The sequence below is a fragment of the Panthera tigris genome, chromosome E2 (genome assembly GCF_018350195.1).
Source record: "Panthera tigris isolate Pti1 chromosome E2, P.tigris_Pti1_mat1.1, whole genome shotgun sequence".
NCBI classification, from domain to species: domain Eukaryota; kingdom Metazoa; phylum Chordata; class Mammalia; order Carnivora; family Felidae; genus Panthera; species Panthera tigris.
This window is the reverse complement of record NC_056674.1, coordinates 43,326,236-43,348,168: the sequence shown is the minus strand read 5'-3', so window position 1 is coordinate 43,348,168 and position 21,933 is coordinate 43,326,236. Positions and strand designations below refer to the sequence as shown.

At 38.0% G+C, this 21,933-nt stretch overlaps 1 protein-coding gene across 4 annotated transcripts in view; it reads right to left on the bottom strand.

Annotated features, from left to right (window-relative positions):
• NFATC3 (nuclear factor of activated T cells 3) overlaps positions 1 to 21,933 on the bottom strand; it is a 136,792-nt gene that overhangs the window by 36,659 nt on the left and 78,200 nt on the right. For 3 of the 4 annotated variants that reach the window (XM_042969390.1, XM_042969389.1, XM_042969391.1), the window contains 4 exons: positions 19,548 to 19,720; positions 15,328 to 15,468; positions 8,391 to 8,446; positions 7,247 to 7,373 (listed from right to left, as the gene is read on the bottom strand). In XM_042969390.1, the coding sequence (XP_042825324.1) occupies positions 7,247 to 7,373; positions 8,391 to 8,446; positions 15,328 to 15,468; positions 19,548 to 19,720 (497 nt within the window). The remainder of the gene's footprint in view (positions 1 to 7,246; positions 7,374 to 8,390; positions 8,447 to 15,327; positions 15,469 to 19,547; positions 19,721 to 21,933) is intronic. The other variant, XM_042969392.1, reaches the window with a different exon arrangement.

Here is a 21,933-nt window from a genome sequence, read left to right as displayed (position 1 = left end):
CTAAATTGACATCTCATTGTTCCAAGTTTGTATGAGTTAAACTAACATAATTAAAATTTTCATGATCTTCACTAAAATGTAAGTACTTCATTTTATGTCAAAAGAAAGTAACAGTGAGAAGCCAAGCATGGTCAAACCTCATCTGGCCATTTAACAAACCCATCAAGTACAAGTCTCCTCACAAAAGCATGTTCTCAATCTGAGGAAATGAAAGTAAGATTTAAAATAGCCCTGAGGTGACTGGGTGGCTCACTCAGTTAAGCGAACCAGGTCGCTCGGCTCAGGTCACGATCTCATGGTTTGTAGGATCGAGCACCGTGTGTGATGCTCTGCGCTGATGGCGTGGAGCCTGCTTGGGATTCTCTCCCTCCTTCCCTCCCTCCCTCCCTCTCCCTCTCTCTCTCTCTCTCTCACACAAAATAAACAATGTGCCAACTGGTGAGCCCACTCCTAACAATGAGACAACACTTAAAAGAGAAAAAGTGTATCATGAGTCTTCTTATTGCTTCTGCACCAAAGTTAACATTCTAAACTAGGCTTCCATCCAGTTTCTGATTCTTGCTCAGGTATTTCAAGTGTATTTCAAGTGTGGTTCACCATATCTAACAACTCCAACCTCTCTAATGTTTTAGCGTACTCACTTTTTTTTCTGACTTTAGCACAACTAGAACTTTTCCCCTGGACTATTGGATTCTTTTTTCCTCTTCTACTTCAGCTTCTACTCCGGTCCCAGGAAAGTCACAGTAAATTCCATATGCAGAGTTACATTTCTATATAAAAGAGGGAGAATATGCAAAAAAGCCTACTCTCATCTTAATTAATCCTGAATGGAGCAGGTAAAGCCCTTGGTTACCTAAGTGACTGGTTGTCATGCACTAAAAAGGAGACAGAGGGACTAAAAACTGTAACATAGTATCTTTTTTTTTTTTCATGATCCAATCTTTATTTTTATGTTCCTGACCCACATCTGTGTACTCAGATTGAGAGTTCTGCTTTCCTAAATTGAGTATACTTTCACTCTGCCAAATCAACTGTCACTTTTTGTCTATAAAGGATTAAGACTCCAACCAAATCTAAGAAGTCCTGATTGACAGTCTATAGTAATTTATTCTTATTTGGAGGGAAGTACAGTTAGAGACCGTACATAACTAGAATGAGTTGAATTTTAGAAACAGATTAACTCTACCTTTTGTGTTAAATATCCTCATTCTCGGGAAAAAAATCTCCTGGTCTAGTGCTTTTGAAACCATAAGAAGCCTCACTGTCTTCTTCAAGTAGTGGATGTAGAAGAGTAGCATTCAAAGAGCTGGAGCTCTCTGGATTTCCCCCTTCTAGTACAACCAGAGTATCAAAGCTAGATTTTATCCTTTTTATATATTGCCTTTTTGCCTAAGATTTTGTTTGGGGAGTAAAACAATTTAAATTTGAAAAAACCTGCTTTAGACTTATGCCCTCATTGTATAGAGATTAACCAAGAGGGTACAGTCTATGGCAGAGCTGAGTGTGACCTAACTGTAAGGCAGGCTTTCTCTCCCAAATAAAGAATCACAATCCAAAAGTCTGTCCAATCAACTATTTAGAACATAGAATACACTTTCCTACAGGTAAAATATTATACATGAAAGTTTATCTCTAATGTTGTCCCCTAAAGCCCCACTAGTCTAAAACTAGAGATCACATGGTACGTCCAGTCACAAGTAACTACTGCTAGGCCTCAGAGGGAGGTATATTCCCTCAAAAGCTTCAGGGATACTGGGGTGGAAAAGAGGGCTCCCACATCAGAAGGTCTGAAGCTAGTGGCTGGGCAGAAATTCAGGTAACGCCACTAAGGAAGGGTTCTGTAATTAGGGTAATTTGTGAATCATACACATAATACTGGGAACAGTCTTCAAATTACTAAGTAAACTTGACTATTGGACAAATAGTGCTAAATGTAATTTCTTTTTTTTTTTAATGTTGCAATTTCTTTGTTTTTTAAGTTTATTTTTTTCTAAGAGAGAGAGAAAATCCCAAGTAGGCTCTGCACTACTCATCCTGCACTACTCTGCACTACTAATCCCAATGCAGGACTCGATCCCACAACCATGAGATCATGACCTGAGCCGAAATCAAGAGTTAGATGCTCACCAACTGAGCCACCCAGGTGCCCCACTAAATGTAATTTCTAATTAAAAAAAAGTTGTAACAGGGGCACCTGGGTGGCTCAGTCAGTTAAGCATCTGACTTCAGCTCAGGCCATGATCTCATGGTTCATGACTTTGAGCCCCACATTAGGCTCTCTGCTGTCCATACAGAACCCACGTTGGATCTTCTGTCCACCCTCCTCTTTCTGCCCCTCCCCCACTTGCTTCTGTGTGTGTGTGTGTGTGTGTGTGTGTGTGTGTGTGTGTGTATGCATGCACTCTCTCTGAAAATAAACATTTTTTAAAAATTTTAATAAAAAATAAGTTATTACACCTGAAAGTGACAAAGTATTGTACATCAACTATACTTCAATGATAAACGTCAAAACAAAACAAAACAAAAAACTCAGAACAGTTAGCCATTTGCAACTGATTATTCTTTCATTGGATATTTATAGTGGTCAGACTGCTACTGCTAGAGGGTTGTCAAAAAGTAACAAATGGACAAATCCTTGAATAATAAAGAAGCAACTTCTGAATATCTAAAATTTTTGTAAGTAAAATTTAAAAGAATTGTCAGAAACAAAAAAAGGCTAAAATCTTTAATATAAATAGTTCATACAAATTAATACAACAAACAACTCTAATATAAGTATCACAAACTAGAATATGAGAAGCTATTAAAATTCTATAAAACTCTATCTGTTCATGAAGCAAAATAAAAATGTTTAGGTTACAAAATTAGTATACTGTATACATTTTGGTCCCATTTTTATTAAAAAAAAACTTTTTTTAATGTTTATTTTGAGAGACAGACAGAGACAAAGACAGAGCATGAGTGGGGGGAGGGCAGAGAGAGAGAGAGGGAGACAGAGAATTCGAAGCAGGCTCCAGGCTCTGAGCTATCAGCACAAAGCTCAACATGGGGCTCGAACCCATGAACCATGAGACCATGACCTGAGCCAAAGTCAGACGCTTAACCGACTGAGCCACCCAGGCACTCCCAATTTTTATTTTAAATTGTGTCTATAAATGGATCAAAAGGATCTAGGACAGAATAACAATTTCAGAGTGGAAGACAATTTTGGGTGTTTGAAATTATTTCAACTTGTCTGTTTTAAAAAATAAATTCACAGGAATATATTTGCTTTTGTAAAGATTTTATTCCAAATTTCACTTTAGAAAAAAATGAAAAAAGCCAAATGCTACAGAGAAAAGATAGTAATCAACCAGAACAAGGGCTGTCCAAACACTTCTTGATCTATTCTTCCTTCTGTTAGTGTGTGCCACCTGATTTGTATTTTGTCAATCATAAGCCCAGTGATGACAGTTGTAGTCCAATCCAAAATTCTTTCTGCACTCTGGGGCCCCAATGATTTCCATTCTCATATAGAATGCCCTCCAGGACTCTGCCTTTATGTTGTCCTCCCAACTCATGAGCTGATAATGTAAGGGCATTATATTCTCTTTGTTCAATTACTACCACTATGATGGTAGCAATCAAAACCTCTATTCACTTATCCTGAGCTTTTTTTTTTTTTTTACTTTTTTTATTTTTGAGAGACAGAGCAGGAGGATGGCAGGGGCAGACAGAGAGGGAGACACAGAACCCGAAGCAGGCTCCAGGCTCTGAGCTGTCAGCACAGAGCCCAACGCAGGGCTCAAACCCATGAACCGTGAGATCATGACCCAAGCCAAAGTCTGACACTTAACTGATTGAGCCACCCAGGCACACCTCTGCCTTTTTTGTTTCAACAGTCCCAGAAGCTCCTCTTCTTTCTTATTCAGGTTAGATTCTATAGTCTCTCATCTCCACAGCATTTGATAACATTCTTGGACTGTATGTCTTTAATAAATATCACCCTGGAGGAACCCTACTATTAATATTTTACCACCTGCCCTAAAGAATCTGAGTGCTGCTTAAGAAAGTTACACAGCCGGGCTAATTAATATTCATAAATTCATTAATATCAACATTAAAGGTACCCTGTGATCATGCCCAGAGTCCAATTATATTTCTGTGGTAACTTACTCCCCCCTTTCTTTACAACTATTTCAAACTTGTCCATATTCTTCAAACTGCCAAAACACCCACACTTCCCTCTACTCACAAAAGACTGCATGTCATTCTTTAAAGAAAAAAAAGTCAATGCTATTATATGGAAACTCCCTAAACTCTCCACTATTAAATTTATAAACCTAATATATATCCATCTTTTTCATCTTTACCTTCCCTCCTTTCCTTCTCCCAACTAAGGCCCATTCCAACTTTTATATTTGAAATTATATTCCTTCCCACCTTTCTCAGAAACCTGATATGCTTTATTATCATTAATGTTGTCTCTTCTGTATATTCAAAACGCTCTAGTTATCTGAAGCATATTTTTAACCTTCTTGGGTCTCTGCCATACAAATCTCACTCTCCATAGTAATCTGAGGAAAGACTAAACTGGTCATTGACATCTTATAAGAAAACAGTAGAAATATGAGAGAAATGATTTTAATTTTTAATTTTTTAATGTTTCTTTATTTTTGAGAGAGAGAGAGAGAGAGAGAGAGAGACAGACAGACAGAGTGAGCAGAGGAGGGGCAGAGAGAGAGGGGGAGACACAGAATTCGAAGCAGGCTCCAGGCTCCATGCTGTCAGCAAAGCGCCCAAAACGGGGTTCAAACTCACAAACTGTGAGATCATGACCTGAGCCGAAGTCAGATACTCAACCGACTGAGCCACCCAGGCACTCCTATTTTATTTGTTTTTTGAAGTTTGTTTGTTTGTTTATTTATTTAAAGAGAGAGGCAGAGCGGGAAGGAGAGAGAATCCCAAGCAGGCTCTTCACTGTCAGTACAGAGCCCGATGTGGGGCTTGAACTCATAAACTGTGAGAACGTGGCCTGAGCAAAGTCAAGCAGGCACTCAACCGAGCCACCCAGGCGCCCCTATTTTTAACTTTTTTTTAATTGAAAATATTTGACATATAACATTGTGTAAAATTTAAGGTGTACAAAATGTTAATTTGATACATTCATATATTGTAGAGAAAATGATTTTATTTTAAAGTAGGCTCCACACCCAATGTGGGGCTCAAACTCACAACCCTGAGATCAAGAATTGCATGCCCTACCAACTGAGCCAGCCAGGTGCCCTGAAAAAAATTTTTTAATACATATTTGATCATGTCACCTCTCCGTTAAAGCTCATTTCTTACAACTCTTTTATTCTAAAAATTTTTTTTTCTTAAACCTTTATTTATTTTTGAGAGAGAGACAGAGTGTGAGCAGGGGAGGAGCAGAGAGAGAGGGAGACACAGAATCCGAAGCAGGCTCCAGGCCCTGAACTGTCAGCACAGAGCCTGATGCGGGGCTCGAACCCACGAATCATGAGATTATGACCTGAGCTGAAGTCGGACGCTCAACAGACTGAGCCACCCAGGTGCCCCATTTTAGAACTCTTAATACTCCATTATCCAACCAACCACACGACCTTCGTATATGTTGCTACCTTTAATTGGAATGTTTTCCCCCTACAGCCAGATTGCCTGGATTCAAATCTCACCTCTGCCACTTACTAGCTGAGTGACCTTGGTTCACATATTTGCAAAATGGAGAGGGCAATATTACTTATCTGAGATGTACTCTAGCTTAACAGTTAGGAGCCCAGACTCTGGAACCAGATTGCCTGTGCTTGACATGTGGTTCTAAGACTGTGAGACTCTGGGCATATAACTTAGCCACTCAGTTTCTTCTTCTGTAAAATAAGATAATAACCTACTATATAAAGGTCTATTATGTGGATTAAAAGAATAAATACACAAAGGGCTTAGACAGTATTATTTTTACATACATTATATATACCATATATAGAGTATGTATATATACGTATACACACACACACACATATATACACATATATCCTGGTTTTCTCAAGCAGTTAACCCAAGCAAGGGTCCCTCTGTTATTTTTACCTATAGTATTGTATCCCTTTTAATCAGAGCCCTTATTTCAGTTTCTAATTATATACATTTGTTGGTAATTAATTTATTGATCCACTATATTATAAGTTCCATGAAAGAAGGAACTGAGAGAGGTTTTGTCCACTTAGGAGGCACCCTCAAATACTTACTGAATTAATATTGAAATGACTAACCAAAATCTTTCAAAAGGGTTGTATTCTATTTGAAAATGAATAGAAATATTTTATTACCAATAATGTATTAACATGATCAAGTAATATTAATTTTCAGATCTGGGAATATAAATGGCCTTTAGAGGCTTAAAGTGGAATACAGCCAGGCTTTAAAGAATATGAATGACAAATAAGTGATCATTAATAACTAGTACCTTCTCAAATTTAAGTGTTTCTGTTTTTCATTTACTATAAACCATTTAAAAGTTTTTGCAACAGGGGTGTGTGGGTGGCCAGTCAGTTGAGCATGTGACTTCAACTCAGGTCATGATCTCATGTTTCATGAGTTCAAGCCCTGCAATGACACAGCACCTAGTACAGAGAAGGCCTCTAGAAATATCTGTTCTCTAACTATGTAAACATCAGCATGAATTACTGCATATAATATTTATGTGTTACCACCAAGAGCTGGAAAGTTACAGCATTTGAATTGCTGCAGAAAGAGGTATGGCAGCCTCCTTTGTTAGGGCACATCTATAAAACCAGAAACTCTGGAATCGACTTTATATAACCCACAGACCACAGTATACTACAGTTGCTACTTGCCAAATGAAAATCTAATGAGAGATTTTTCATCTGACTGGAAATGCTTGAGATGAACACACTGCCTTCTTGCAGTGTGCTAAGGGCACAAAGGAGTTTCACAAATATTCACAAACACCTGCCCTTACTGTAGCGCTGGGGATTTCTGGTAGCTCCAGATAAACGACTTAAAATCAAAATTCAACCTTCTAATCTCCTTATAATAAATAACTACAAAATAACAGCTAATATCACATCTAATATTTAAAGTCTACACAAACTTTACAGACAAGGCATATGTTAGGATTTTTATTGATTATAAGTACTCTATTGTAAACATTCTAATACAGGTTTCATTGAGTAACTTTTTATTCATTATGAAAGCAAGCTCTGTGGTAAACCATCACAACTCCCCATACCTGGTGTATAAGTAAAACGTTGAGATTGGCTTTTTTTCCTCTTGCCATTGCAAAGATAAAAGTGCACCTGCACTGCAGCTGTAACTGCTGGGTTATGATATGGAGGAACTTCAAGGACAATGTGAGCCTAAGGAGCATGGAAAGTAGTAAGATTGTGTTACATTCAGAACTAAAAATGAAATGCACCTGCTAAACTCAGCACAACTCATGAGGCTTAACTACCCAGTGTCTCCCATCATAGATCATTATGCACATCAATTGGTCATGTAAGTCATCTGGAGATTTACTCTATGAAACTCTAGTCTCAACAGAGATAAACTCTTGAAAGTAAACCATTAAAGGAGAGATTGCCTTTTAGTCATCCAATTGGGTTTCTAGTTGGAGCAGAAATAAAAACAGTCTTATTATGTACCATGTAGTGAGATATTCTGCACTACTGAATATTACACGTTACTATGTATCTTAACTGGAAGTCTGTCCTGGTTTTCAATCAGGTTTAATATTTCCTCAGTTGTGTTATAATTTAGATTTCTTACCTTAAATTTGATATTCAGAATGTTCGAAACTAGCAATATAAAAAATTCATTTCCATATAAAAAATAATTTTACATAAGCAGAGTGAAACTGCAATCCTTAATCTAATTTCTCCAGGTCTCTGGAGAGCACTGTGGAAAGTGTTATTCTCTACCCCACAAAAAATTCTGTCTCCATTCCAATCAGGATGAAGGGACCACAGTGTTTAGTGTTGAATCCCGGAAGGCTTACTGCTGAAAACTTGCAAAAATTGTGCTAAATACACAAACTCCTTAGGGCTTGTTCTCTCCCTATTTTTTCCCATTCTATGTGGGCTTTACTGAATTTGATTTTTTCACTGAATTCAGAGAAATAAACTAATGATAACAGTAGTAAGAACCTTTTAATTTCTCCTTTCCTATACACAAAAAAGGCAAAGACACCAATTGTTTATCTTTCCTAAACTTTAATTTTAGAAAAAGGAGAGTACCTATTTCATGTCCAAACTTCTAAAAATTCTAATTTACTTTTCTATTACTCATTAGATAAAAGACTCCTCATCTATAATATAAAGTAGCATTATCCAATGTTCTAAGCTTCTTAAATGTTTCTAAAGAAATAAATTTCTTACCCCTTGACATTTTTCCCGGATTATTTTCCCTTCTACCTCCCACTGAGGTCGTCCATCTATTAAAAGAAACAATTTACAGTTAAAAGTAATTCAAGTCAGAAAGTATATAAACAAAATCTAACGTATTTAGTATCACAAGCTTATTGGCAAAGGGAATCTTTTCCTCAATGACTTCCATTATGAAAATAAAATGTGTACCCATGAGAAAAAATGGGGAGAAAGACTTTGGGCTGCCTTAGTTAGCAGGCCTCACAGTTTATTTATGTTGGTAAATCCTCTGAGAGCACCTTCACCAAGTGGTAGCCAGCTCCTGCTTGTATGCCTTAGGTAATGGGAAACTCACTCTCTCACCAAGTAACCCATTTGATCTTTGGACAATTGCTGTTCGAAAGCCCTTCAGGACAGATGAAATCTGCCTCCTTCCAGTATCCCACCACTGGTTTAAGAACTACTCTTTGCAGCCCCCCAATCCAAAATATTTTGAGTGGTTTTCTGAGACAGTATTTAAGATGTTTAAAAACAGCTATGTTTGGGGGCCCCGGGTGGCTCAGTCAATTGAGCATCCAACTTTGGCTCAGGTCATGATCTCAGGGTTCATGAGTTCGAGCCCCACATCAGGCTTGCTGTTGTCAACACAGAGCCTGCTTACGATCCTCTGTTCCCTTCTCTCCCTGCCCCCCACTCACACGCACTCTCTCAAAAAAAAAAAAAAAAAAAAAAAAAGCCCAGCTATGTTTACATGTGTCTACTTCTACTGATTAACACCCCCAGTTCTGCATTTACATCTTACACAATATTTAGCCTTCCTGCCCACTCTTCTATGAACACCCCTCCAGTGTGAACATCTCTCTCCAAATGCATCAAGCCCAGAACTGAATAGCCCAGGTGGGAAATGACACAGCATGGTACAGAGTGACTAAGGCTCTTATTTCCACTTTATGTGAAGATGCTGAGTCTGTTAATAAAAGTTTTCTGGGGTAGGTGTGCCTGGGTGGCTCAGTCAGTGGAGCATGGACTTCAGTTCAGGTCATGATCTCGCAGTTCGTGAGTTCGAGCCTTGCATTGGGCTCTCTGCTGCCAGTACAGAGCCCACTTTAGATCCTCTGTCCCCCTCTCTCTATGCCCCTCCCCACTTGCTCTTTCTCAAATATAAAAACATTAAAAAAAAAGTTTTGGGGTAGCTGCACCATGCTGCCTTACACTTAGTGTGTGGTCAGCAAGATTCCCTCAGTCTACTACACTTCCTACTGCTAAGTTCAAACTCCCACGCTGCACTTACCTGGTTTTTCCCCCAACCCTTCTTAGGTTAACTTCTCCCTACAAGACTTGGTTTGCCAGGATCTTTTTCAATACTGACAGTCTTTAGGCGCCCGGCTAGCTCAGTCGGTAGAGCATGGGACTCTTAAATACTGACAGTCTTTGAATATATTTGCTAGACTTTCCAGATTTGTGTCACCTAAAGATCTGGCCAGCACATTTTCTGTCTCTTCATCCCAAGTGAATTGTCACCTGGGGAGAACCCCAACTGCTACTATAGCTCTTACTCCAGTCTGATGTTCAGTACTCTAAAGCATTCTTTGTAAGTCATGAGCATCTGCCCATTGACTAAACCCATATAAGTATCTTCACAGCTTGCAGGACTTCTTCATCTGGTCTGTGAAAACATCAGAAAAGACTCAATCCAATGCCTTCTAAATTGTGACTCTCATTTTTCAGTCCAATAAATAGATAATAGCTAACCCTGTGTATAACAGACACTAGAGACAAATGCTATGTCTACAAAGAAATATAGCTTAGTTCAACAATCATTTGTTGGGTCCTGACATGCCAGGCACTTTGGGTTACTGAGATAGTGAAGATAAGATACTCTTACCTTCAGTCTATGAAAGGCAAATAAAAACAGTTCATCATAATAAATCGTGGTGGTTTCAATGACTAATAAAGGTGTACTCTAGATACGCCAAGAAGACAGAGTTCAGGGTCTTTACCCTACTCTTGGCATAAGGATAAGAGACAAGGAAGGCTTCCTGAGTTCTTGAACTGAGGCTGAAAAAGAAGGTAGAACTCAAGTGATATGGGTGGAAGGTTGGTCTAGGCCTAAGAGCACAAGCAAAGCCAAGATGGCAAGAAACTACACGACAGAGGAAACCATAAGCAGCTGTGTTGATGGAGTAAAAAGTATGAGGTAGGGAAAAATAAGAAATGAGGCTGAAAAGAAAGGCAAAAGATTGTGACCTAAATGCCACATGAAGGGCCTTAAAATATGAAGAGATTACTGAAGGTGCTTTCAGAATGGGAGTTACATAGTCACAAAATGCAATCTCATCTGAAACCAGTAATTGTATTAAGACAAAAGTTCTTAAAGGTAAAGCTCTAGTTAAATGAATTCTATAATGAAACTGCATTATATACATACATATTTATTATATTCAGGCACAAATGAATTTTTTTTAATGTTTGTTTATTTGAGAGGGAGGGTAAGTGTAGAGAGAGGGGGACAGAGGATATGAAGCAGGCTCTGCACTGACAGCAGAGAACCCGATGTAAATCTCATGAGATTATGACCTGAGCTGATGTCAGACGCTTAACCAATTGAGCCACCCAGGCGTCCCTCAGTGGGTACTTTAAAGTGCGTGTTACGGGGCTTCCAGCTGGCTCAGTTGGTAGAGCATGCGACTCTTAATCTCAGGTTTGTAAGTTCAAGCCCCACATTGAGCATGGAGCCTATTTAAAACAAACAAAAAACAAAAACAAAAGAATAAAACACATGTCAGAAGTTTGAAAGAAATAATGTAGTTATAGACAAAGATTTGACCAGCTGATGAAATTTCCTAGAATGAGGGAATATAATGAAAAGAAAGCTGAACCACAGAACCTTGGGAAACATCTATTTTTAAGGGCCAGAAAAACTGATTAAAAAAAACAAAACAAAACAGTGGAGACATTTAAAAATGCGCCAAAAACCAGGTGAGTACAATCACACAAAGGTCAAGAAAGAAAAGAATGTCAAGGAGGAGGGTGGGTAGCTGAGTGTCAAATTTTTAGGTTATGATTTCAATATACTGGAAGTCAAAAGAGTACATAGCAGGTAAGGAAATGGCAGATGGTAGTTGACAGATTACTTGAGAGGCTGGATGATAAATGAAAACAAAATAAAACAACAGCTTATGAGGTTGACAGAGTCAAGGGAAAGGAAATGGTTTAGTATGAAAAGATTTAAACTTACCTAAACTCCAAGAAAATGTATTCGGTGAAAAAAGAGGTAATAAAATCATAAGAGATAGGCAATGAAAGCAATGTATAGCCTTAAATCTGTAAGTTTCAAAAGGATAAAAAACAAATGAGATTACCATTTAAGAAAAAGAAACAGGGGCGCCTGGGTGGCTCAGTCGGTTGGGTGTCCGACTTCAGCTCAGGTCATGGTCTCACAGTCCGTGAGTTCGAGCCGTGCGTCAGGCTCTGTGCTGACAGCTCAGAGCCTGGAGCCTGCTTCTGATTCTGTGTCTCCCTCTTTCTCTGCCCCTCCCCTGCTCTGTTTCTCTCTGTCTCAAAAATAAATAAAAACAAACAAACCAAAAAAAAAGAAAAAGAAACATATTGGGGCACCTGGGTGGCTCAGTCGGTTAAGCGTCCACCTTCAGCTCAAGTCATGATCTCATAGTTTGTGAGTTTGAGCCCCGCGTGGGACTCTGTGCTGACAACTTGGAGCCTGGAGCCTGCTTCAGATTCTGGGTCTCCCTCTCTCTGCCCCTCCCCCAGCTCATGCTCTCTCTCCCAAAAATAAATACATTAAAAAAAAAGAAAAGAAAAGAAAAGAAAAGAAAAGAAAAGAAAAGAAAAGAAAAGAAAAGAAAAGAAAAAAAGCGAAAAGAAAAAAAATACAGACACTTGGAAACAGAAAACAAATACACAACTTAAAGGACCAATAAAGCCAAAGTACTATGGAAACACTGACTAAAAAACCAGAGATGGCACAAATAAATAATAGCAGGAATAAATTTTTTAAAAGGGATAGAATTCCAGGGGTGCCTGGTGGTTCAGTCAGTTGAGCACCCAACAGTTGATTTCAGCTCAGGTCATGACCCTAGGGTCGTGATCAAGCCCCAGGTCAGGTTCCACGCTGACAGCAAGGAGACTGATTGGGACTGTTTCTCTCTCTCTCCCTCTCTGCCTCTCCCCCCTCTCCTGCCCGCATGTGCGCTTGCTCCCTCTATAAAAAGGGAGGGGACATAATTCAAATGCAGAAATAGAGTATTATAAGCAAATAAATGTCAACAAATTTGAGAACTTGGGTGAAATAAATAAAATCCTAGTGTGAAATAATAGGGAAAATATATATTGATCTCTGCCTCTGGCTCCTGGTATAAAGCTCCTAAAATTCTTGTAATTTCCAAGTGGTAAGAAGAACACTAGGAGTACCTTTTGTTTTTATACTTGGTCTTTGACCCCAGTTATGACACACAGAAGTCCTAAATCCCTTGGAATTTCCTGTGATAAGACTATCTTTTGTTCTAAGGAGGTGATTCTTAGTAGGCTCCTGGATGGAGGCTGGTCACTAGAAAGACTTTCAGTTCTACCCCTGTTCTCCAGAGAAGGAAGAGGGCTGGAAATGGAACAGTCAATCAAACCTGTGTGAAGCCTCCATGAAAATTCCAAATGCAGTAGAGTTCAAGGAGCTTTTGGGTTGCTGACCACATGGAGGTGGCTGGGACAGGGGCAATGTCTATAGAGGACACAGACGCTTCATACCCCCTTCCCACATACCTTATTCCATGTATCTCTTTCATCTCGATGTTCATCTGTACCCTCTGATATCCTCTATTATGTAACAAACTGGTAATGGTACCTAAGTGTTTCCCTTAGTTCTGTGAGCCGCTTTACCAAATGATCAAAACCAAGAAGTGAGTCATGGGAGCCTCTGATTTGCAGCCAAGCCAGACAGAAGTGGGTACCTGGGCATCTATTACTTTTGATTGTCATTTCAAGTGGCGGGCAGTCTTAAGGGACTGAGCCCTTAACTTGTGGGGTCTGCACTAACTCCAGTTAAGTGTCAGAACTGACCTCATTCAGAACACCCAACCCAGCTCATATCAAAGAATCAGCTGATATATGGGAAACCCACACATCTGGTGTCAGAAGTGTTTTGAGTGTGGTAACACTATGAGAGTAAAGGAGAAACACAGAGTGTGTTTTTCTATTTACCTGGAAAAATAAAAATCATGAAAATTAACTCAAGAAGAAATGGTCCCATACCTATGAAATGGCCCATACCTACTTAAATGGTCCGATACCTCTGAAAAGAATTATATCAGAAATTAATAGTACCACAAAGCCCCCAGCCCAGAAGGTTTCAGAGATGAGCTCAGCCACATGTTCAAAGGAAGGTGAAATTACAGGGCACACACTTGGTAAGTGGGAAAAAATGAGGCACTTTCCCAACTTGCTTTGACATCCAGAATACATAAAGAATACTATAAGGTAGTAAGAAAATGAAAACTGATTCAATGGGAAAAAGTGGACAAAAACATAAAGACATAACACAAAAAAGGAAACATGAATGACTAATAATCACCTCAATAAGATGAGGAAAATTCAAATCCAAAGTTCAAGATACATTTTACATCTACCAGATTAACAAAATTTAAAAATTATGACATTCTTACCTATGTCTACCAGGTGATAAGAACCAAAATGTTCATGGTCACACTATTAGCTATTGTTTGGTAATGCCAAAAACTAGACACAGCCCAAAAGTCCAGTAGGAGAGCAGATAATAAATTGTAGCACGTTCATACAGTGAAGCTATATAGTAGTAAAAGTGAATGATCTTCTGTTACGTGGATCGATCTTAAAACATTAATGTTGACTTCCAAAAAAAAGCAATTTTCAGAAGAATACATGAAATGTTATATACATAGCCCAAAACCAGAGAAAACGCATAAAACTATAAAGAAAAGCATGGATTGACTTAGGAGTGGGATCCATTTGGGAAGGGACATCAAAAGGCCTTTCAGAGATAAATGTCTTACTTCTTCAACTGGGCGTCAGGTGTGTGGGTATCTCTTATATTATTCTCATAAAAAGGTATTTCACAATTTTAAAAATGTTTAAAAAATGAGAAGGAATAATAGATGAAAAAATGTATTAAATACGCTCAGAAAGGTCTTAAACACCCTGAAACACATAGGATTCTTCTACACTTACAAAAATGAAGATATAATTTATATATTTATATATAAAATACATAAAATTCACCCTTTTAAATTATATAATCAAGAAGTTTTCAGTATATTCACAGAACTGTACAACCACCATCATTATCTAATTCCAGAAACCCTGTGCCCATCAGCAGTCACTCTCCACTGATCCCTCCCTCCAACCCTGGCAACCACTAATCCACTTTGTCTCTATGGATTGCTGATTTTGGATGTTGTGTGCTGAATCCTTTCACTTAGCATGTTTTCAAGGTTCATTCATGTTGTGTTATGAATCAGTACTTTATTCTTTTTTATGGTTGAATAATATCTCATTGTATGGACATCCCCATTTTGTTTAGCCATGTAACAATTGATGATTGTTTGGGTTGTTTCCAGTTTTTGGCTATTATGAATAATGTTGCTGTAAGTTTTCTGTGCAACACATCATCAATTCTCTTGAGTGTGTGTGTGTATATATATATATATATATATATATATATACACATACATATATGAGTAGAAATACTGGGGATTCTTCTACTTTTGAGATACCCTTAATGAGAATTTAACATTTATATGGAAAATTTAAGAAATATACGGCTTATCAAAAAATCTGTGTAAATGATGTTTGTAGCTTTAGAAAAACTATTTTGTTTTTGTCCATGAAACATGGGAATAATTCATTTTACTCATTTTGCCCCTTATTTTGAAGCCAATCAACTCAAATCTTATGTTATTACCTTGTCCTTTCTCAAGAAAAATGATTTTGGATTCTGGAAGAAAATTAGATCCAGTCACAATCATTTCATGACCTCCATTTACAGAACAACTGTTGATACTATACTTCTCAATATGAGGAAGTTCTTGAGCAGACCGCTGAGCTGTTTGTTTTTTTTTTAGGAGTTGAGAAGAAACAAAATATTAGTTTACAATCTTTCATATGTAAATGACAAATTCAAGCTATACAATGAAAATAGAAGCAAACTCTGGGCTTTGAAAATTCAAGACAACGGTAACAAAATCCACTAAAATAACCACATCATTTAGAAAATAAGACTTATTAGATTTGTGATTTCTAAATAATTTTCTTACAACTGTAAAGAAACCAATGACGAAAAATTAATCAATGCTTGCAACTTCATATTGACTCCAAAACATTAATTTCACCCACTTTCCTCTTTTTAGCTTAAGTCTTCAATATATTTCTTCCCTACAACTGTTAAAATTGATGAATTTAATATAACTATAAAAAGCAAATTAATCCAAACATATGTAATTATACTGCATACAATTAAAAGACAAGTTTCTGAAGGATAAACACAAATTAGCTCTTTCATCAAGAAAATATCCAGGTCAGGAGTGCCTGAGTGGCTCAGTCGGTTAAGCATCCAATTTTTGATGTCAGCTCAGGTCATGATCTCACGGTCGGTTGTGGGATCGAGCTCTCTCTCTCTCTCTCTCTCTCTGCCCCAACCCCTCCCACATGTGAGTGCATGTGCTCTCTCTCAAAAATAAAAATCATGTTTTTTTAATCCTCTTAAATAAAAAAGAAAGAAAATATCTAGATCATCACCAAGACAACAAGATGCCATTCTGGACAATTTTCCAAATAACTAAATAACTGAAGCATACATGAAGTACACACTAAATTTTTAAAAACGGAAGTAAACGTTTCTACAGTGCACTGCACTTTTCCTTCTAGGGTATGTGAACATAATTTTTAATGCCTCAGAGCCATTCTTTAAATTATCAACTTTTATAAACAGTACCCTTGGTGCCACCTTTCTCTGATATTGCCTGATTCCAAGTTGTTATATTTTGTGGAGATCCTATTTCTGGATTCTCTTTCTTTATTTCTTTATTTCTTTTTTTTAACTGCTTGAGCTTTAAGCTACACATTACAATTCTTTTGAGGGCTTAGGTCCTCTAGGGGTTTCTTGCAAATGCCTAGATAGTTAGGTTTTTCTCTGAATTAAAACAAAAAAAGTGTGGATTATGCTCTCTTCTTCACAGTTGGAAAATAGGTCTACTTTTCTACTTCCTGGGTGGAAAACTGGTAGCTCTGAGGGTCAGCTGTTTTGTTTGAGTAGAACAACATTTTAAAGAAATTTAAACTTGAATGCCTTTAGGAAGCACACACTCTCGGTTCACTGTGGCTCTTGTTTCTCCCAACTATTTAAAACCAAGCCACAAAATGTATTTAAATTGGGATCAATGCTCTATTCAAAGAGAATGCTAGGGGCACCTGGGTGGCTCCGTCAGGTAAGTGTCCAACTCTTGGTTTCAACTCAGGTCATGATCTCATGGTTCGTGAGTTCAAGCCCAGCATCGGGCTGTGCGATGACAACGTGAAATCTGCTTGGGATTCCCTCTCTCCTTCTCTCTCTGCCCAACCCCTCTTGCACACACGCATTTGCGCTCTCTCACTCTCTCTCAAAATAAACAAAAATGAAAAAAAGAGAAAGCTAAAATAGACCCTTTCATAGGACATGGGTCTGGGATTCAGGACCAACTATCACTTGGAAAGTATCAAGCACCAACCTAGATCTCAGAAAATACTTATGTCCCTACTTATGTTCCAAATGACTCACAGAGAAGGGGCATGAAGACAAGCACTGGCTGGCCTAGGAAATACATTAATTCATGTTTTAGATATTTATGGTGGAAACTAGCCATCATGGGTACATTCAAAGTAACAGCAAAACTGCGTTCACCAGGGGAGCCTGGGTGGCTCAGTCAGTTAGGTGTCCAACTTCAGCTCAGGTCATGATCTCAGTCTGTGGGTTCAAGACCCGCATTAGGCTCTGTGCTGACAGCTCAGAGCCTAGAGCCTGCTTTGGATTCTGTGTCTCCCTCTCTCTTTGCCACTCCCCTTCATATATATGAAGATACTTCATATATGTATGTGTGTGTGTGTGTGTGTATATACATATAAACAATAAAAGAAAAAAGAAAGAAAATCCAAAGAAAGGTTAATAGTGACTACACCACAGGGTAGTGATTACAAAAGATTTTGCTATTATTCCTTGTTCCATTCTGCATTTCTTCTTTTTCCATTCTGTGTTTCTATATTCTCAACAATAATCACATATTAATCTAATAAACTAAAAGAAAAAATAGAAAATCATTTTAGAATAACTTCATCTCAAAAACTCAAACTACTCTATGAACTTAAATTACTTAAATTAACTCTGGGGCACCTGGGTGACTCAGTCTGTTAAGCTTTCCACTTCTGCTCAGATCATGATCTCATGGTTTGTGAGTTTGAGCCCTACATCGGGTTCTCTGCTGTCAGCGTAGAGCCCATTTCAGATCCTCTGTCCCCTTCTCTCTCTGCCCATCCCCACTCTCAAAAATAAACAAAACAATTGAAAAATTATCTAAATGAACTTTGCTAAAAAATAGAGGCATATATGCTTATATGGGCATAGAAAAGTCTGGCAGGGTAATAAAAACGCTGGCAATGATAGCTGCTTATAAATTTTTTTTCAACATTTATTTTTGAGAGAGAGACAGAGAGAGCACGCACGTGAGCACAGGACGGGCAGACAGAGAGGGAGACACAGAATCCAAAGCAGGCTCCAGGCCCTGAGCAGTCAGCACAGAGCCGGACACAGGGCTCAAACCCACAAACTGTGAGATCATGACCTGAGCCAAAGTAGGACGCTTAACTGAATGAGCCACCCAGGCGCCCCCCAATAGCTGCTTCTAATAAGGGGAAATAGTTGACCTGGAAATTTGCTTTTCACTCTATATTCTTTTTGAATTTTAGTAAGTACCTGTATTGTCTGTTAAAAATACAAAACTATTTCTACAATGAATTCTATTACTATGTATTTACTCAGTGATTTCTCAGTTAACTGTGAAATAATAAAGTAATAGTTCAATTTCATAAATAGCAAAAGGAGGCACAGAAAGGTACTACAGTAGGTTTGATCCCAAATAAAGAATGCACGTGTTTAACAGAAATAACATGGTATAATTGAAAGAGTACTAAGAAAACCTGTGTTCTAAGGACAGTTCTGTCACTAACAAGCAAATAAGCTTGCAGGAGTACTTCAGACACTTGTGCCTCAGTTTCCTCCAACACAAAATTAAGACATGAATTGGAACACTTATAAGTCTATGCCCTAAACATCTAAACAGCAGTTTCAATACTACAGTACTACCAGCTAACCTACCAGAGGCCCACAGTTCTCCAGGGTGTAAGTAGGTACATGTTCTAGGGCCTGTTCTCATTTCTTGCCTTTGTAAATCAGGGGGAAAAAGCATTCACTTTCTCAATCTGATGTTGTAAACAGGTTAATGGTTTAAAAAAAAAAATCCTTTAAGTCTTTATTTAGCTGAGGTGTCAGCTTGCAGAGATAGGCATCTTCCAACAAGGCGGCTCATGTTTTAATGAAACAAAGGTGACCAAGGGATACTTAATCATAGCTTCATTTTGTCCTCAGGTGTCATCAAGCCCACCTTCCTCATTTATAGGTTAAAAAAAACTGTGGTCAACGGGGCCCCGAGGTGGCTCAGTTGGTTAAGTATCCAACTTAACCTTAGCCCTGAGGTCATGATCTCAGGGCTCATACCCGGACCCACATCACGCTCTCTGCTGTCAGCACAGAGCCCACTTTGGATCCTCTGTCCCCCACTCTCTCTGGCCCTCCACCCCCCTCTCAAAAATAAACATCAAAAAAACAAAAACAAAAACAAAAACCTGTGGTCAAGAGAATGTGTTTATAGTCCCACACAACCTATGGTCAAATTATAATGAGAACCCATTTTCTAACTCCAAGATCTGTATTCCTCCCACCTAAACACATAGCTTATTTCCATACAAGAAAATCTCATCAGCTATCCAGACTCTGTGCCTCAGTTTATACTTATAATCCAAATATTACATTAAAAGCAAAATAGGAAATTGCCTATTATAAACAAAATTTGAAAACATCATCACAAGCTCACTTACAGCACTCAACAGGTATGGAAGCTGTCTGAAGAGAAAGGACTTTTCCATTGGGCTGTGGGATGTGCACACGGAATACAAGTCGTACTCTAGTATTCTTTCTGCCAATATCAGTTTCTCCTTTTCGAAGTTCTATATCTGAATTGCGGAGTTTCAAAATACCTGCACAGTCAATACTAGGGAGAAAAATATACACATTTTATTTGCTTACTGGTATTTAATGGTTCCCAACAACTTAGCTAAACGTGGCAGGGAAGAACTATCACTACCTAAAATAAGGTCCAAAAAGAAAGATGTACGATTGCTATTTCAATTCTGAGATTAAAAATGTTTTGAATGACAAAAGTGTAATAATGGTAAGTATGGTAGATTGTCTAAAAAGATGGCTGTCAATTATTCCCCATTCTTGCACCTGCATGCCACTTTTCCCATTAAGAGGTGAAAGCTGGCCTTATGATTTGACAAACAGAATGTAACCAAGTGATGCAGTGTAAGTTATGAGCCCAACATTAAGCCTCTTTTGCTCTCTTGGAGCCCTGAGCCACCATGAAGTCCATCCAGGAAGCTGGAGAGAAAGGCCAAGCCAATCCTCAACTACTCCAGCCACCCCAGACAGCTTGTATGTTCCAAATCCAGCTGAGCTCCCAGCTGAATTTAGGTGCATGAGTGATCTCAGCTGACACCACATGAATTAGACCAGCTGAGTCCAGCCAACCCTAAGAATCATGAAAATAATGAACAGTTATTACTTTGAGCCACTAAATTTTGGAGTGCTTTTACAGAACTAGATAAGTAATACAAAGTAAAAAGACCTTAATTCTATGTAAGTAACTAAGCTAGAAAAGATTAACCTGTAGGACTCTAAATCAGTCATTAATAGCATATTTAGACTTTTCAAGTGATAGGTTTATTAGTAAAAACAATCCATCAGGCTAAGATTCTTTTAGTTTTAAAGAATACACATAGAAGATTAAAGTTTCGGCATTTAGGGTCTAACTTTTTATTATCTTCAAAATGCATTACTTGTATGGCTGCTTAACACACAATCAGGGTAGGAAACAGTACCTACAACATGTGTTTGTTATTCACATATTGAAAGAATAAAGCAGATGGAAAACTAGCAATCAACATCCTAAAGTTTACTCTCTCTTGTGGTATTACTTGTCATCCATCCCTTTGCCTTATCTACCAATAGTCCCAACTCTAGTGCTCAACTGTCCAGAGGCCACAGAAGTTGCTGTAAAGGACAATATGTGTTAGAAAACTAGGTTATCAAGTTAAGAACCAGTAAAGCACAAGAAAGAATCCCAAAGGGTGAATATTTTCACCTTCAGAAAGACACAGGAGAAGAAATTTCCAAAAAAGGAAAACACTCTTGAAAGTATTTGTCATTTATGGATGATGAATTATACTTAATTAATATTGAACAATTGCACTTTAGCTCAAAGCAGTACTGATCAAATTGTATCAAGTAGTGATTATTCATGCTAACATGCCAATGAGCCTTTAGGGGGAAATGCCAGAGATCATCCATTTTATTGAGTTTTGAGGAAAGGTATTTTATTTTATTTAAGTAAACTCTACCCCGGACATGGGGCTCAAATTCATGGCCTCAAAATCAAGAGTCATGTGCTCTACTGAGGAGCCAGCCAGGTGCTGAGAGGGAAGGTATTTTAGCAGAGAGCTAAGTTTCTAAGAGAAGAGTTAGAAGAAGAGTATCAGAAATGACGATCTTAAAGCTCTGCCTATGAATTTCAAGAAAAGATAAGACCAGACCAACAAGAAAACTACACATGTAGGAATAAATCACTATTAATTCTGTTTACAGATACAACTATATTTTATTTATTTTTTTAAGTACGAGTATATTTTAGATCAGAGTATAATAATGCCACATCCGTTTTCATCCAGTTTTAAAAACAGGGAGGAGTTATGAGTAGGATAAGGCAATAAATACTGGAATCCATACTGAATGGCCAGAAAAACTTCAGGTGTGTGTGTCTCTAAGCTGGGTGGAATGAGAGCAGTAGTTGTATTTGTTAACTAAAAACAATGATATTTCTGCAGCTTTGTCCTTTCTGGATTTATCCAGGTAGGCAGTATATGCCAGAACTGGTTGGGCAAGGGACATGAATTCTGACTACAACCTATTTCATGTGCTAATAGATGAGAAAAGGAGAAGGTAGATATGTTCAGATCCTACTATTTTTATTTTTTCACCTTATTTGATATATGAAGCTTTCCCAATTTCTTGAAAATCTTACAAACTCATGTACTCTTTTTAATTTAATTCACTGATTTATACATCACTTAAAAGGATGAGGCATTTTACAACATAAATACAAATAAGGTCAAGGAAAAACAGAAAAAAAATTAAATAGAAGCAACA